The sequence below is a fragment of the Oncorhynchus mykiss genome, chromosome 1 (genome assembly GCF_013265735.2).
Source record: "Oncorhynchus mykiss isolate Arlee chromosome 1, USDA_OmykA_1.1, whole genome shotgun sequence".
Lineage (NCBI taxonomy): Eukaryota > Metazoa > Chordata > Actinopteri > Salmoniformes > Salmonidae > Oncorhynchus > Oncorhynchus mykiss.
The window spans coordinates 77379779-77398812 of record NC_048565.1 but is presented as its reverse complement, the minus strand read 5'-3'; the positions used below and the strand labels follow the sequence as shown (position 1 = coordinate 77398812).

The following is a 19034-nucleotide window of genomic DNA, read 5'->3' as shown; positions in this document are numbered from 1 at the left end:
GATAACTACACATTAATAATACTTCAAAAGGCAGGCAATGAAAGCCCCCATCCTCAAACACACCCAGCACAGATGTGTGTTTCTGTGGTCGTATGCAATTACTGCTTGGTGGCACATGGTTTGTTTCCAAATGTCAAGGATTCTATTTGAACTAGCCAACTATGGAACCTGGCAATCTCCTGAGGGCCCTCCCAGCATTCTTTTGATTATATTCAATTTGGGGAAGAAGCCATGGGGGATTTACTGTATAGTAGGACTAAGTGTGTGTGTGTGTTGGTTCTTCTAACATTGTGGGGACCTAAAATTCCCAAAAGTCCCCACAAAGATAGTAAAACAAGAAAAATTCTCCCTCGTGGGGACATTTCCCATGTCCTCATCAGGACAGAGGCTATTGTAAGCTTAGGGGTTAGGTTTAGGGTTAGGGTGACAGTTAAGGTTAGAATTGGGGTTAGGATAAGGGGTTAGTGGTTAGGAGTTATGTTTATGGTTTGGTTTAAGGTTAGGGTAAGGGTTATGTTTAGGGGAAAATAGGATTTTGAAAGGAAATTAATTTTAGGTACTGACGAAGATAGAAGAAGAAAACGTGTGGTGTGTGCAAGAGAGTGTGTGTGTGTAATGCAATGTAATGGTATATAATGTAATATAATGGTATATAATGTAATGGTAAATAATGGAATGGTATATAATGTAATATAATGGTATATAATGTAATGGTAAATAATGGAATGGTATATAATGGAATGGAATGGTATGTACACACTTAATGTCCCTTTGTTCATCAAATCTGATCTTTTCAAATAAAGGATCTTTACATACAAATTTGAATTGGCTGGGGCCTTAGCTCTGTCACTAGAGAGTTGAAAGACGGAGAGAAAGAACATTATGCTGTTTCTCTTTCTCTCTCTTTACTAAAGCAGCTGGTTTTGACAAGCAGCCTTTAGTGTAGGACCTAGAGGCCCTTCTGTGATGATTAAACTACCATGTAACGTGTGTGTGTATGTATGTATGTATGTATGTATGTATGTATGTATGTATATATATATATATATATATATATATTTTTTTTTTATGCATCGTCAAGTCATCTCAAAGCTAACATACACAACAGGGTCTGTATCATCAGCATAAACACAATGTGACAGGATGTCATCATAACCATTCAAGACGGTTCATTACTATTCATAACCGAGGACATATAAGAGTGTATTACAAAATATGCTATTCAACCATAATTATACAGCAGATAGATTATAGTGCCTGCATAAGTAAGTACAGAACTCCAATTCCAAGACAACTCAAGGTCAAGGTCGGTGATTCTGGGATATAGGCCTACTATTTATAATACTGCTGCTTCCTGCATCACCATTACTCTGAACAACCATAGGCAATGAGAGCTTTTTTGCTTTCCACTTCTCCGGTCAATGCTAGCAACCCTTTCAAACCTACTTCTTGGTTTCCTTCAACAAAGATTACATGATGAAGAGTAAAGGAACATCTATTTTCCAACACAGACTCCAAAAAAATGTTTTATGCTAGGTAACAGCCCAATGTATTAACGAAATTGGTGTTGTATGGCTTACATTTCAAACAAGCTTAAAATCGTTGCACCAGGGGAAAAAACTATTTCAAACACCGTGAGTGAAGTTCTGTTCACTGAGGCAAAAATGCTGAAAAACATTATTCTCATACTATCTTTCAGTCACTAAGTCCTAAATCACTCACTCGGCTGAAATTTGCTGTTGTCAACATTTCCACATCATCTAACCAGACAAGGAATTTACTGGAGCCTAGTCTTATGAGCCAATAGCGACACATTGATATCTGTTCTTACAGTAGGTACCGCACGGATATCAAAACAAAATGTAAAGCTTATCAAAGTACAGGGAATAAACTAGGGAAACTGGACAAGGAGACTATTTTGTATTCTCTCCCCATCCACTGCCTTTTTTTGCTGTTCAGCTCTGTATTGATTTCAGAGGTTGCCCTGTTTCCATTTACCCAAGACTCCTTTCATAATGTATAACACCTCTCTGATTCATCCGCCTCTCTTTCCTGCAGCATCTACGGTTTTCATATAAAGGACGTGACACAGAGAGCTATATGCAGGCTGGCTCTCAAGCTGTTTGTCTTTATTGAACCAAAAAAGCATGGCATCTGCCAGTAATAAATATTGGACGGAATGCAAAAAGACAATCATATTTCAGTAACGACTAGCTTCTCCTCTCTAGGGAGATTTTCTTTTATCCCTTCATATTCATGACGCATAATGTAGCCACCATGATTCAATGGGCTCCAATCAAGTATTGACTTGCCTCTTCACAACAACCCATAATATCAGTTGTATCAAAACATTTCCTGGTTTAGATCAGCCTTAAGATAACTATTAGTCGCCGTTATATTCACAAGGCATATCTGTAAAGCCTTCAAAGGGAATGGTTTTCTCACAAAAGGGCACAAACGCCCAGAGGAAATGTTCTATTAAAACTGTATGAAGGAAGGACAGCAGAGGGCTGCTATCTCTGCAAGTTGGTTCCTGTTCTTAATTATCTAATGGCACTAAAGTGCCTCTTTCTGTTCTATTTTTTGGGGGGGATTGGGGGGAGGGGAGGGTGTCCTGAAACAAAAAAGAAACGTTTATATAATTTTCACCTCAATTTATTCAAGTGTGCTGCGCAAGAATTTAGGACAGCTATATGCGTACAGAAAAAAAACGCAGCACAATTGCTCTGAACACTTCTTAATTTGGTTCCAGATGTTCTCACAGTTTGCATTGAAAAATTGCAATAAACGACATTTTCAAAAACATACTCCCATTTCAAATGGTTTAGAAAAAAACAAGAGCACTTTCCCTGAGTTGATTTATGTGATTCTATTACATTAAACATTCCTTCCCCTAAGCGGGCTCTGCTCCCTAGCAACAAGCGCTAGCAGCTCTAATGTCATTGGCATGGGGCCAGTGTAAGCTGTCTGTGTTATTGATTGCTAGATTGAAAAGTTTGCATTTAATAGGCTCTGTAATACATGATAAAATTATTCAGAGCTCCTTGTGCCAAATTGGTTCCTTTGACTATCAAAGACTATGGCGGTTACAAACAAGGCAGCATCCCAATGTTCCAGAGGTCTTTTAAGCCTGAACCAAATTATAGCTTCAACCCTGCATCACCACAATCATACTCCAAACATGAGACCCATAATTGTATATACCAGTGAGGTATTACTGGTAGGAACAAGAAAGTCAACTTAGACAAGCAGAAACAGAGATTTTACAGAACTGACAGTCAATAGCTATTGTCTGTAGTAAACAGGCCTCAACATTGCACCTTGTTCTTTGTTTTATTCATCCAGAGAGATTAATGGCTCTGTTTGCCTTTCCCAATCTAGATACTGCACTGTTGCGCTACTCCTCATTCACAAATTATTAACAGTGGCCAGGCTGTTACATAGAAAACCTTGCCCAAAGGAGATTTTCAGTGTAAATGACTAGTTCTGAGGATGAAAAGAAGGTCAGGGGAAATCTGAGGCATTTAATTCCACTATTTCTATGTCTAAATCTAAAGGCCTTTTCTCCCAGAAGATAATATACAATCTCTTCTGATGGACCGACCTTTCCATTTGTCACGCGCCGTTGTTCGACACAAACTCAATTGAGCAGCTGTGATCTTGGATCATAAAGATTATGACTGAGTTCCTGGCCTGTACATTCTCTGTGCATTCTGGAATAAAATGGATGTGATGTTTCCTTTAAATGTACCTTTAATGGGACACAGAGTTCCCACTTTAGTCGAGGTTTACATGGGAAGGGTAGAAAACTATTCATCTGAAGATTGGGAATTGGGTCAGAGGGAATTACATGCCATTCCTGACGAAACTTGCTGTGTATATTTCCTCAAAGCCCCCCATTGTAAATCATGGCAGACCACTGAGGGGATACAGACATAGAAAGGAACATGATTTAATATGTTTCAGTTAAGGACAGAAAGGAAAGGGGAGAAAACAACAGGCTATTCAGGACATGCATGTTTCCCATTCTAAGGACTATAATGAGAGAGGACTGGGTGGGGGCTGTCACTCAACAGAGCCCATTGTGAATTCCTGTCATTATGTAAGAACCTCTCATGTCAGCAGATCTGTACAGGGAAGCTTAAAATAAACAGTAAATAGGCTAAGCCAACTGGACCTATTTAAATAATTACATCCAGTACAATGAACAATTTACATGGATTAATGTAAGAACAACTACTGGAACATTTATTTCTACTAACGGAATAATGACATTAGCGCCATATTGATGAAACAGGTTTTTTTGTACCCCAAAAACCTTGAAGCATTACATTTTAAAATATCCTATTAGCCCGTCTGTTCATATTGATGTGTAACACAACGCACAAATAAAACTGACAAACTTCCTCAAAAGATCCACTATCTATGCCTCAAAGAAACTGTTCACTTTTTAATGAGTTTTCACAAAAATGACTGGGGGAAATGGTGGAGAGTAACAGAGCTGCTGAATAATACGGATTTACCAAGTGGCCAACACACAAAGGACGGAAATGAAATAACTGCCAGGACAACAGGACGGAAAACAGTCTATGAACTAGCCCTGTGCCTTTCTTTGTTCTCACGGGGAGAAGTATCATACTTTTTAAGAAACAACAAAACATTTCTCAAACTGTCCAAAAGTACTTCCCGAATTGGGTGATATTTTCCTCATGCAATGTAACACTTGTATGCGAAAACTAACCGTGCCATTTAAAATATGCACATTATTCAAGACGATGTACGAATACTGCAACTTGTGATTTATGTTGAAACTTTTTTTAAACAATGTCAGTGGAAAGGCAATAATTTAACCTGAGTTTGACAGCCCTAATAACCCCCCACTGACAACAATGACATTGTTCCTATGCAGTGAATATGAATGGTAAAGCTGTTTTTGCAGTATGGGTTGCCCGCAGTGCAGATCTGATTGAATTCCAGGCTGTAACTGTAATGTGCACAAAAAGACTGCAACTGGAGCAGCTTGAAATGCATTCATAACACAGATGGACTAATATATGTTCTCATGAAATATTCAAGGACATTATGGTGGGATGATTGGCTGGCAATAAAAACTAAAGGGTAAGGCATACTGACTCAACAAGCCTTGGCAACCTATCTAATAAAAGCCACATTGTTTATTCGCAAGCAAAATGAATGCCCCCAGGTTGAAATTAATAATGTCACTATGATGGCTTTAAGAGAAGGGTATGTGTGTGGGTGGGTGTCTGAGTATTTGGGTCTGTCTGTGTGTCCATGTTGATGTCTATTTTTATAGTTTTTTTCTGTTCAACTTTAACAAAACTAATCCAATCAAGGCAACCAGATTAGGGAATATTTTAATGGAATAATGCTCCCTCTATGTCACTAGCATAGTGTGTGAGTGTTATACTAGCTGTTTGGGATGCCTTTTATGTTCTAGGAGAGGTCACATCAATAACAAGTCTGTTGTTTCAGAGCCAGTTAATGGACAGACAAAACCCTTCACTTCCTCTGTGAGGTCACCCCTGGGATCCAAACTCATTGTTTAACAATCCACCAGCAAAGCCTCTCACCCCCTGGAGCACACAGGCAAAAAAACAGCTGGAAATTACACAAATATTATCTGACATTTTGAAAGGACTAAATTACTAAACCGTTTTTGCCATCGGAATCCAAATTTGATTACAAAGCACATGCCTGCTAGGACGTGTTTTTCTGGCCCATTCAAATTCCAGGCATGCTCAAACGCTCCCCACATCTAATAGATTTTTCCACCCCGCCACACAATTTACTGCTTACACGTTTAGAATTTTTTGGCTTCCGGCCAAACTTCAGTCAAGGGAATTAATGATATGAGCAGATCAGTGAGGGAAAAACAGCTTGTGATTCTCTCTCCAACAGGTCTGAAAATAATGAAGAGAACATGCCCATAAACCAAAACCCATTGCTATCAGAGTCACACAATCAATAGAACACTCCATTGAATTACTTCAAAAGCTTTGGATAGTTCCAAGAATTAGTTTGAGGAAATTGCATAGGGGAGAGAAAATGACAAAGGGAGCGTACGGCAGCTATCGGATTAATACACAGTTGAATGAAGAATATGCTTTACAACAAGACATTCTTTCATTTCAAATCCATGCCTTTGTCTATCGGATCACAAAATATTTTTCATGGTCGGTTTTCTACCATAGTATAATAGAAAAGCAACATCAACTACAATCATATGTATATTGCCAGGATAACTCAACCCAGTGAAAGAAATCTGTTTTCTATTCTCTTTATCATTCTGCGGGTCTGTGTCAGCATAAATAATTTGGTGAACTCTGAAAGATGCTGCGAAGGTTATAATCCATCGACTGCGTCAATTTAAAATATTCCACTGAAACATTTTCTGAAGATTGCCAGTGGCTGCATCTGGACAGACATAAATAATGTATAATGCGTTATGCACTGGATTCATTATATTTCTATGGGGCACCTGTGAAACATACCATATTCATTCTAGTAGGAATGTATATGTTGGCACAGTGTTGTTAACTAGAAAGCAGCATGGTTTAATTTGCTTCCTGTAAATCATTTCATCATCGACCTCCAGCTAGGTGAGAAGTAAGAGAGGGGGGTAGAGAGAGTCAAAAATGTGACCTTGCACAATCCCTGTCATCATGTCACAGCACAAATCTTGCTGGGGGAAGGAGCGGCAGTTGTGAATGATGAATCATGACTAATGATCCACACATGTTCTCTCTTTCTTCTTGCTCTCTATCACTCTCTCTCGAAAGCAAGTCTAAAAAGCAGTAGAGATGTTCTATGTGCTATATTTCTATGCTTCCCGTTCTTAAGTTAAGTTTTTCAATCTTTTACTTTCGGTTTTGAACACCAGCTTCAAACAGCTGAAAATACTATATTATTGGTTATGGAAAATATATTTCACAGCAGTTGAGATGGGACTATGATGCTTTACACCTACACTTTACTTGCCTTATTTGTCACAGAAACTGAAATTAGGCGAACTATTTGAATTTTTTCAACCAGGAAATGGTAGGAACATACAATAGATGGCTTGATGCAGATATTGATGTCACAGTTATATACTGTATGTAAAAAACTCTAATGTGAAAAGACAACATCTAAAGCCATATGTCTTTTTCCAGATGTCCTTTACGGTAGAGAGCCCATATCACATTATTCTTGTAACAACACATTGAGGTTGCTCCTATGTCTATCTTCCATAGAAAATAGGTCTTGATCAGATAGAACACAGGTGGTCCGTTCAACACCAGATTATATTCTTACAATCTCTGTATTCCTCACTGTATTACACAACATCTCTCCGTTTCCTGTCCAGTCCACTGGAATAGAACAACAAATTTCGACAGGCCAAAAATTGGGACAGTTCTATTAGGGATGGATGGAAATGAATGTAAACTTTCCCTGCTAAAGCGGCATGGTGGAATTGGTTTATTTACAGCTGCAGGTCCAGATAAGTGTAATATTGCTCAGCACTCTAGAATGTGGAGAGCCTTGAAAACAGTTCATTCTTCCTCAAGATGGCACTTGAATTATAACAGCAATCTCAACTCGCTTCACACTGTTAAAAATCACTGGTCGATGCGGCGCTATAGCTAGCAGGCAAGGCAAGGGCACTCTTTCTCTAATTAATGACAGTGGAGACCTCTGTTTCCCTATGCTCTGTGAACAGAGCATGTAGCTTAGTTGCTATAATATCACATCATATAATTCACATAAAGAACAATAGCACTGTGATCCTGCTATTCATGACACATTTGTAGAGAGCATTTTTTATGTTTTCCATGCACTGTACTTCTCATTGGCTGTCTGCCAGGAAACATTAGGAAACACTCACGTAAAAAAAAAGCCTCCCTTAATAACAATAGCACACTGTACTACCCTTTAATGCACAATTGATTTATATGTAACCTCTGGCAGTATCCTGTTTTTTTATGAATAAATGGCTCAGATATTCAAGATCCAGAGAGGACATCCTCGTATTTATAACAACAATTAGCTAACAGATCATTAATGTTATGAGTAGAACTGAGAAGGCAGGAAAGCTCTTCCCGACAATAAGAAACTCATTGGGTTATAAATGATCGTTTCCCAAAAAATGTGAATAATGATTCAGAAGCTCTAACAAAACCTACAAGGAAAGCGGCAGGACACTCAATGAACACTTGCAATATCTCTTTAATTCATATTTAATTTCAATCATCAGTTCATCACAGCTATATTGCTATCCAAACCAAAGCTCATTGGAATAGCGTGTCCTTGTTGAATGATCCCTCTCTTATCGTTAGAGAGACAACGGCAAGCTGGCAGGGGTGGGAACACATGCCACAGGGCTAGGGCTGCTGGTGTCCTGCCAGGGGAGTTCTGCTGACAAGGCACATTCAGCAGGCAGCCAGGGAGATACTCCACTGGAGGGACAAGTGCATTTACACACAGCCTGATGGAGTCATTAACGGCCACATCACTCATTAGCATCATACAGCCACAGAGAATATTAGAAGGTGACGAGACTGACTGACATCAAATAAATCTATACAGCTGTTTTTATCCCTCCGTTATTTCTTGTTATGACTAATACACAATCACTACACACACACACACACACACATATACATAGAGAAGCACTGACACACATGCATGCACACGCACACACTGACACACACTCGCGCACACACACTATTGATTCCTCATGTCGTAGAACGACAAAGCGGCCATTATTGATTCTCCAATCCACTTTCTCTTTAGAATCTAACAATATAGAGTGTATTCAAGGGCAATATAACACTCAAAGGCAAAACCAAGCAAGCTCTCCAGCTACTAAAGGATTTATGAATCATCCACAACCCCCAAACAATAACAACTATCAATAACACATTCTGAAGGGGCCTTTTCTCTATTTTGTTGCTTGTTTCAGTCATTCTCTAGTCAAATGTTTTTTTGGTAATGGATTTTTTTTTTTATTGCAAAACATTACAGAAGTATCACTAGAAAGTGCCAAGAATATGGTGATGATGTTGGGCCCAATCCCAAATTGATACAACTATGTGTGACTGACTATACCTTATATCTTGTATTGATGTCAATGGGAGATTTTTGCAAAAAAGTTGAAGTTGTCTGTAGTCAGTATTCTGTTAACTACGAATAAAAAGAGAAACCCAAATAGAAAAATATGAAATTGGAGTTAGAGAATGCTGTATGTGTCATTAACATTCTATGACAATGTTGCTGCTTCACTATCATCTGAAGGGGGGGAAACATAGTTATTCAAAGGGAATATTAAGTCCTTCACATTTCTTTTGTTAAATAAACCCTTGTTTTATATCAGCAAGGCTTAGCATGACTCATCAGCCTCCTTCATATCTTGTGATTCATGTTATTTTCACTGCAGCAGTGAAATACCACAATGCAGCTATCAAATACCTCAACGACATTAATGGTACAAATTAAGGATGCCAGAGGTTTGAGGCAATTATACAGGAATGTACATGCAATTATAACAGTAACATGAGCAAAAATAAATGCATAATGAAAAATGTTTGATTGGTCATAAATGTGTTAGTGCATTCATGTGATGTGTAATCCAAACTGGTAACTATTTTATACAAAGCCTTCATCTATAAGAGGCTTATAAGTATTAACAAATAGTTAAAATTCCATGTATAACTGAAATGTTATGGTCAGAATTCTAGTACTTATTCTGACTACTCATAGACAGACAAACAAAATGGCTTGAGAGACAGGAAAGCAGTTGCCCTCACCCAATTGAGCCCTCTCCCTTTGGATGTCTCTGAAGTTGAGGCCGCTGGTGAAGGTGCTCTCCCTGTATCTGTGGAGGGCATCTCTGCGCCCATTGGCACCCAGCTCCCTCAGGACAGAGGGCTTCAGAGGCGCTGCCCGCAGTCCGTGGGACCATCCCGAAAACTCTGGGACTGTCCACTTCACCAGGTCTTCCAACCGAACAATCACCTTCTCTGACACAGCAATGACCTCGTGCTATAAGACAGACAAGAGAAGGAGGGCAGGGAGCGTGAGGTCAGGAGGGAAAAAATTTACAGGGATATGTCAATTCATAACACCATCTTAAGACTATTATAAGAGTTACTATTAGAGATGGGGTCATACAGGATTTTAATTTGAGCCAGGAGCCAGGAAAATAATCTTGCAGCAACAGGAATGTGAATTATCATTATATTATAATTAATTGACTTTTTTGTAGGTGTTGATACATTTTTAAAAAGGGAAAATCAAGTCTGAAATTTAAAAGTGGAAATTACAAAGCCTTTTGAAACCTCTAATACACTACAAGTTGAACATCTCCTGTGATCAAATTAAGATCCTACATCTGCAGCTTGCCATGGTAACCAGGGTGAACTTTTCTAAGCAACCTTTTGTTCAAATGTAATACTCTAGAGAGTCTACAACCCTTGAACAAGTTGTGTTCCTGGTTCTTTCAACCCTTTGAGGCAAACTAAAATAACTTTTTTTGATCTATCCCTTTTGAGGAATTGCAACTCCAATGGAAAAATTGTGGCATAGAAATGTTGAAATGTGGTTCCATTTTTAGGAGTAATGGGCTTGTTATCCGGCCGGAGTGGTAGGAGATTGTTATTAAGCTGCAGAATCTGGAGGACAGATGTGTCCATCTGGAGAAACACACTTTTTAACGTTTACCTTGCAACAGTCTGTACACCTCTCCCCTGAAGCAACCTTTAAAGGGATAGTTCAGGATTTTGGCAAGGAAGCCCTTTGTCTACTTATCCAGAGTCAGATGATCTTTTGGATACCACTTTTATGTATCTGTGTCCAGTATGAAGGAAGTTAGAGGCAGTTTCGCGAGCCAATCATAACTAGCGGTAGCGTAATGACTGGAAGTCTACTGTATTTCCCAAAGATTTTCTGTCATTGCACTAATGATTGTTAGCAATTGCGCTAACGCTAGTTAGCAACTTCATTCAAACTACACGCAGAGACATAAAAATGGTATCCACGAGTTCATCTGACTCAGATAAAGGGCCTCTGCCAAAATCCCAAACTATCCCTTTAAGCATTCACACGCACACACACACACACACATACAGTGACTTTATTACGTTTCATACAGAGTAAATTTGCACAATGCCAGTTCCACACCGCTAGCAAAACTGAGTTAATCAAAAACAAAGCTGTAAATAAGAAAAGCTGAGATAGTTAGCTTCTTATATCTGTGTCTTCATAGTAAACGCAAACATAAACATGGTTATTTAAACTCCTATAATGTGCTGTCAAGTGGTGGTTGGTTGGTGGTTGAAACTGTTTGCTGGCATCATGACTGTCTTCTTTTTAAAAGGAAGACATTTAAATAACATTGAACTCCATTTAAGTACCAATCAACCAATATTTACTTTGGGCTATGACAGTCTATTACAAATCAGTCTGGCAGTATTTTTGACAGGATTTCAACATGAAGACGATATGGTTTGAAGTGACTGAAATACATCAGAAAGGTATTGGGAAGTTCAGAAGATCATCAGGCAAAAATGTATGATCTGTGTAGAAGTCTGATGGTCTGATTTAGTGCCTGGTCTTGTCCACTCGGTTCTAACGGCTTGTGGGCATACTAGAGGGGGAAAGTATGTACATACGTGAGAGTCTTATCTTTCAGTGAAGGGGTCATAATATTTTGTAGCTTAAACCATTCAAAAGATAGAGCCACATTTGTAGGAAGAAAACAGAAACCGCTCTGTGTATTACAACCACATCTAGCAGCTACCGTTCTATGAACCAAGCGCAAAATGTATCTCGCAACCCCACTTTCAAATCAGGCGACCCCTAGTTTAGGAAACACTGCTGTATAGTTTCCTCACAGAAAGAAACATTTAAACTGCATGTTTCCCAAACATCATTCAATTGTATGTGACGTGTGGGTGTCAAACTATCCTGTTTTGTGATGTGTTTTACTTGAATGCAACAGGTGATTGTCATTCAACAGCTGTCATGACATTATCTTATGAGTTCAAAAACACAACACCCATTTAAATGCAGTGAAACACCCACACTGAGTTACCATAAAGAGTTAAGGTACTGATAGTGGAAGGAAGTGGAAGATAAAACCACCAAGCTGCATATAGGTCAGAGGTCTCTGTAGGCTACCAATGGGAAGATGTGACACTTCAAATAAAACAATTCACAAGAGAGGTTGTTGCTATATCATTTTTGCAGACTGCAAATAAAGGTTGAGATTGTGACTAGGCTTACAACAATCTCAGTGGTTTATGGAGCAATAATATTACAATGTGATTTATTACAGGTTCATGATAGTACAGGAAATAGTACAGCAGATATGTTCCCTTTTTTTACTTTTACAACAAATAATGCATGAAGGCCTATATAACATGTATGGAATGTCAACTGTGTAATTGATAGAAAGGTGTGCTTTTATGACTTAAGATTCAACAATTGTGCTATGATTTCATGATCTCTAAATGTCCATAAAATCCATATTATTCCATATCATTCTGTGAAAAGAGCACCACAGTACTTGAACAGTAACGGACATTCCTAAATGTCACCATTGTAGGGCAAAGCGGTACATTTGTTGGACAGGCCTTTCAGTTAAGAGTCAGAGTCTCACAGTCAGCCCCTGTCATGCTGCGAAGGTTTCAGTCTGGTGGCTCAGGGGGTCAACCCAGGAATTCCTTGGGCCAAAAGGAGATTAGTAATTGAGTAATGGACATGGTGACATGAACAATGCTCTTTGGTGCACTAGGCTGAGAGAGTGAAACGCAATATGAGTTCATTATCTTTTCTCCTCAACACTGACCTTGGATACAGTGACAAAAACGAAACTCAACCACGTAAAAATGAGCACAGGAGAGGCTAGGGTCTGATGTATTCTACTGAAACTATTTTAAAATAGAACTTGGTTAAATAGTTGTTATATGTTGTCACAATATATATGCCTGCAAGATATTGGCGTTCTGATTTCTGCCATAAACTATAAGCAGCTACTATGTTGTTTGGTACAGTGTGTCATTTCAAAAATACTTTAAACACACACAGAACTGAATACTATTTGACTTATTTTGACTGTGGGGTGTATAACCACAGACTAAATCATATTAGGCTGAAGCAGTGCTATGAGCATTCACTAAAGAATAAAAATATGCTAAGTACATTCTCTGGAAACAGCTCATCTGTGGTTTCAGTCCTCTAAGGTTATAATGATCCACTATAGCTTGGGGCTTTAGAGTCATGCATTATGGGAAATATGTTTGATGTTAAAGTGGTTTGTCAATGACAAGGTGTAAACCAACCCAAAGAGCACCAATTCTTCATGTGTTGAGGGAAAAAACACTGTATATCATTACATATATCACAGAATAGCGGCATTAAAGAACACATTTATGTGTATGGAAATAACATAAACCAAAATTATGTGTTTTTTTTACTTTGAAGGGCATGACATTCAGTTTAAATTACATTTTAAATTATCCCCAGTACTGCCCTAAAAACTTGACAATAATTTACATGTATTTTCGAAACGCAAAAGGAATTCACGTGCGGGCAACGTTTCTGACTTAATGGCTTGTTCTGCAGTGGGGGTATAGTTTTCACCCACCCAAGCCTAAATTAGTGACATTGTTGGGTGAATAGGGTGATTTGGTATCATGCTCACTGACTATTGAGCTATTGGTTGTATATATGGACTACCAGATAACATAACTGAACAAAAACATTCCTATGGCTAGAATTACTTTTGCAAACATACACCCTCCAGGAAAATCAGAGTAGAAGAAAATAAACAACATATAATCTGATTTCCCTATTTACAGGTCCCCAGCACTCAAACACCACAAGCATGGATTTTTGCCATAAACCAAAGCTGATTCTGGACAGATGCCACCATTTATTTCTACTGCAATCAATACAACTGCTGCAGTCACTGCTCTCATACCTCACTGCTTTGTCATTTACAGGAATAGAGTGGCAAACAAGAAGTGACATCACAGATAATAACAAATTATTAGTGTATGAACAGAAAATACCAGACTACTTGCCAATTGTCTATTGCCACGATGGGTACCTTAGGCAGGACACCAATCAGGCCCAAGCAATTAGCTGTAGCAGCATTGAAATGGTTGTAGCAGTAAGTGTTATCTAAAAAAGCTCTCTTGAAACATGAGCCAAAAAAAGACAGCGTATTGAGCCAACATGTACCGGAGGGGGGCGTTGAGGGTAAGACTTAATACTGTGTCACTGCTTTGCAAGAAGCGGTTCTCAGACCACAGAATGCAGAGACGCAAATAGAGGTTGTATCATAATGGGTGCGCCACATAACACAATGCCTTTATACATAGCATGCGGTCAGTCTTTATGGTGGAGTAGAAGGGTTGTCAGCGAAAGCAAAATGAGCACAGTAGGACATGGGTTTCTCTTGTCCCTGCCTACACTGGGAGGGGCAAAGAGCATACAAATACCCAGGCCTGAGGGGAAATGACATAATATGGTGAGCATTGAACTCAAGAAGGGATATTCAGAGAGATTTATAACCTCCTTTTATCCCACTGAGAAAATGACTTGTTATTGTATTCATGACATGAACACATTTGTGCTGTAGATAAGTAGTCTTACACGTACCCATTAGTCAGAGGCTATAACTACCACGTATATATCTTACAAACTGAAAGCTGTCTCGGGCTAAGCAGATTTGCATATTAGGGCAGTCATAAAATAAAGATCATTAACTGACTGGTAATAACTGCAGACAGTTACTTGTTTGAGTGAAATTCCAATGTAATCTTTATAGGGCAATTTGCTGAGAACATCAAGTTTAAAATCACATTTAAGGGGGTCGTTGGCATCAACATCACACTTTTAGATGTCATCGTATGTTGTGTCATACTCTACTTCAGCTCTGCTCTAGGCTATTGCTATAACTATCCATTTCCAACTGCCAACACTCTAGAGTCACTCTGTCCTTTGATCTTGGAAGGAGTCAAATAATATTGTCCAGATATCCAATCCTGCGTGATGTTAACACTTTGCAATGCAAATCAGGCTTCTCAAGGGGTGGGGCTGACTTGTCCCTTATTGCACAAGTGTGTTTCTTAATGATGGACTGTGCATGCACTCAAAGTATTTACAAAGTCATTACATTGTGTTAAAGGCTAATGTAAAGTAAGGATTTGGATGATTCTAGTTGAGTGAAGAAAATAAAAGGTTTCAATTACATGTATTCATAGCAGTGTCCACTATAAGGAAATATGATAGCTACTGTATTACACAAGAGGACCATCAGCAGGGGAAAAGTCCGTTTCTATGTTTGCATTGCTAATCAAATACAAACTAGGCTTTGTCCTTCCTAAATGACAAATGCAACCGCTGGCATATTTCATATGACCTCAAAATCAAGTAAGAGCATCGTGAAATGTGTTTCGGTAGAATTGCCTATTTGGTTAGGCTACTGTAGCATATAGCAAATGTTTGATTGTTTTATATACCCCACAATAAATTAATGTACAAAACCAAGATTTGTCGCTCTATGCGGTTATGAAATGTGATACAGGCGTCATATTTAGCCACTTAACAAAATACCTCAGTTAATCATATTGCCAATGGCAACATATCAGACTACAGTAAATGTTGTTTTATAACGCTTTGTCATTTCGACCTGTCCTAATCTCTGGATAAGAGGGCAGAACGTTTGAGCTGACAACAATATCATATTGTTAGGAATGCGAATGATTTCATGGAAATTATGCAAATTGAGAACAAGTCAGACGTGCTAGCACTCGTCTTCAATAGGTTGTGTGCGCTTATTCAGCAGCCATTCATTTGATATGATGAAAGATTATATTTATGGTGTTGTTGAATCGAGGCGTTTTGATCTCATATGCTTTACCATTTCGCAATTTCAGTCAACATCACCGTTTGACACGCATCATGAAGAAATAAAATGACATAGCCTACCCGCTGGACTTGTAGGGGATTTTTCTTCCCCTAATACAATTAACCTTATACAGCACACGAGCGTTATTACGCACAGCTGGATACGATTGAACTGCACATTCAGCAGTTGACACAATGAGGAACAAATAGGCTAAGCAGTCAAGAACACTGTAATAGACAGACACATTATGCAGTTTGCGATGGATCAATGTGGGTATCACATAATGCATGCACGTTATACAACGAATGACCAAAGAATGCAGAAAATGCCACATCGAAGTATCAACAGAATGTTTGAAGGTTATTACCTCTCCATGACTAACTGTCCTTCCCAAGAGAGTATCTTCGGGTAAGAAATAAAGTTTTGAGCTTGATAAAAGTTGCTTAGTAGTTCTTTCCTCCCACAACAGCTGTAGCTCCGCTATGCAAATTGGATCCCCGGGTTTACATCTTACGAAGAAAAAGTCTCCGAGGGACAGAATCCTTGGTTTACCGTCCCGGTGAAATTTAAAAGCCTTGTAGAATATATATGGTCCGTGTAAACCGCAAGACGAGCCTACCCACTGTGGAGAAAATAGCAATAAGCAACTTAATGAATGAGTTATTCATATTCAAAAATGTGGAAACATTGAATGGGACGACATGCGCAATGACTATGGCTTGACAAATCATTAAATTACGCACAAAATACCACCTGCATCTGATTTTAGGACTGATTTAGAACCATGTAACTATATATTTACTTATTCTAATATGATGTAAAAACAACAAAAACACCAAAGAATTGTAAATGAGCTGCAAACACAAAGGTTTGTCCTCAAATTGATAATATCATGCGAAAATAGAATATGTTGGTGTATGATTATAATGTTACCTTGAGTGAGTTAGGCTCCATCTCGACGTTCTGAATTGATTAAACTCAACACGCTCTCCAAACTTGTTGGCTTGAATGGATTGCCGAAGGTCCTGTAAGAACCCTGTATTTATTTTAAGTTTAAAAGCTCTTTGTGGATAATATTAAACACTTACAAAAATATTTAGTTGCTCCGCAATTACCAAATGCATGGCTTTTGTTGCTGTGCATAAATTAAGCTAATAAGAATCAACATTAGATAATATTGTGCCCATAAATCGTCCCTTTTCTATCAGGAAAACCACATGTGTCCATTAATATCATTTGAATTCGACAAAAATAACTATGAGATTAACACTGCATCAGTCTGATAATTTCTCAATAGTGTATTTAAGTTATGTGCAATGGAAAAATATTGTGTTACCTTTATAATTTTTAAGAAATCTATTTAAATGTCTATCTCTTCCAGGACCTGTGTAAAGATCGTTTGTATGAAAGAACATTTCTCACAGTAATGATACAAGGGCGCTCGCTCTGGATTCCTCAAAGAAACACTCTGAACTAGTTAAAAAAGCTATCAAACGTTTTCTCAAAGGTAGTCTAATGTGGGAACAAAGTCGTTCGGTTGTGCTCTCGAACGAAGTAGCCTATAAATAATAAGTGACAAGTGTTCAAAGACAAATTTGGCCGAGTTGGTAAATCCTAGCGTCACGAGTGCCTACGGACATTTATGAAGCATGCCATTATACTGAAATAACAAGCATAGCCTCTCTTATTAGGTTACAGGCTGTAGACTATAGGCTAATCTCAATTGTGCTGAGGACCGATATGCAATAATCGATTAGGAGGACTATTATTATTTGAAATGTGAGACTTGTAAAACATGCCTGCTATTTTTCTACGGTTTTAAAATCAGTTGAACCTTTAAACCGAGAACTGTGTAGGGGAGAGACCAGGGGTAACAATTTTGGGATTCATGTCTTACACTGAGGTAGATATTTCCTACGATTTGTGCAAGTTTCAAACAAATGTAGCTAAAGGCACTCATACTAGAACCGTTTGTTAATTAACACGATTGTCAATGGTGATTTGACTTAAGATCATGAGAAGTGGTTATTGCTGATTGAATGGGTCATTCATTCATCGACTCCAGCTGCCAACTGTTTTTTCATTCGTTATCCACCCTTGCCCCCCTCGCCGGGAATAAGATCAGAGCAACAGCGACATATGACAACGGCTATTTTTAAGCGCAGTTTTATGCAGTAAACTCTTTGAAATTATGGAGGCAGGGCGTATTGATCCCATTCCAGTTAGCAGCATTACTTTTGTCCTTCTCAGAAATTGACTGATTTGGGGAAAGTGACTTAAAGCTTTTAGTCAGTGAGTGGATAAAAAAGACACCAACAGATAAAATGACTGACATTATACAGTATGCAGTCCTACTTGTACTGTTGTTGACCCACATTGTTCACATTGTTCCCGTGACGCAAAATTATTTTTTTAAGTGTTGCTGTTAATTAGACAATAATAAACATGTTTATGACTACCTTTGATTTCAATGAAAGGTTGCAACTTCTCTGGGAAGACATAATGTGAGTTTTTTGCAGTGTTTTTACTACAGTGTAGGTTTAGATTGAATCATGCCCTCAGTCTCACTATTCACTATTATCTTTCCTGAATCTCCAACCATTTAAATGACAAAATCAATGGACCTTTATTAACGACAGAGGACATAATGAAGTTCCTGGTCAATCAATGAGACTACTTTGCCCCTTATCTAGTAATTGAATGTGCATGTTGTCAATAGAGATGACTCAACAGTGATCACCACAGTGTAAGACAAATTCCCAGTTTGATTTGCTTTGTAATGAAATTAGTCATAAATGTAAATCTTTAATCACAGTAGTTATGAATAATGACTTGAGAGGCAAGATACATTGAAGGGTACAATGCTGCCTTATAACACTTTTACTAATAGGATACATTCCAATCTTAATGTATTCACACTGCCTAGGGGTGGCATAGCGTTTAAGACAATCCCTGAGCCGACTAGGTGTAAAATCTTTCGATGTGCCCTTGAGCAAGGCACATAACCCTAATTGCTCCTGTAAGTCGCCCTGGATAAGAGCATCTGCTAAATGACTATAATGTAAATGTTTTTAAAAATTGTAACATAACACTAATGGTTATAGAGACTAATTGAATT

The 19034-nt window shown here is 38.4% G+C and overlaps 1 protein-coding gene across 3 annotated transcripts in view; it reads right to left on the bottom strand.

The window, feature by feature from the left end:
• LOC110529906 (AT-rich interactive domain-containing protein 5B) overlaps positions 1-16955 on the bottom strand; it is a 69485-nt gene extending 52530 nt beyond the window's left edge. For 2 of the 3 annotated variants that reach the window (XM_021612563.2, XM_036986006.1), the window contains exons 1-3: positions 16850-16955; positions 16284-16538; positions 9807-10041 (exon numbers count right to left, since the gene is read on the bottom strand). In XM_021612563.2, coding sequence (XP_021468238.2) covers positions 9807-10041; positions 16284-16538; positions 16850-16870 — 511 coding nt within the window. In that variant the 5' untranslated portion in view covers positions 16871-16955. The remainder of the gene's footprint in view (positions 1-9806; positions 10042-16283; positions 16539-16849) is intronic. The other variant, XM_036986009.1, reaches the window with a different exon arrangement.
• Positions 16956-19034: the final 2079 nt, after the last annotated feature.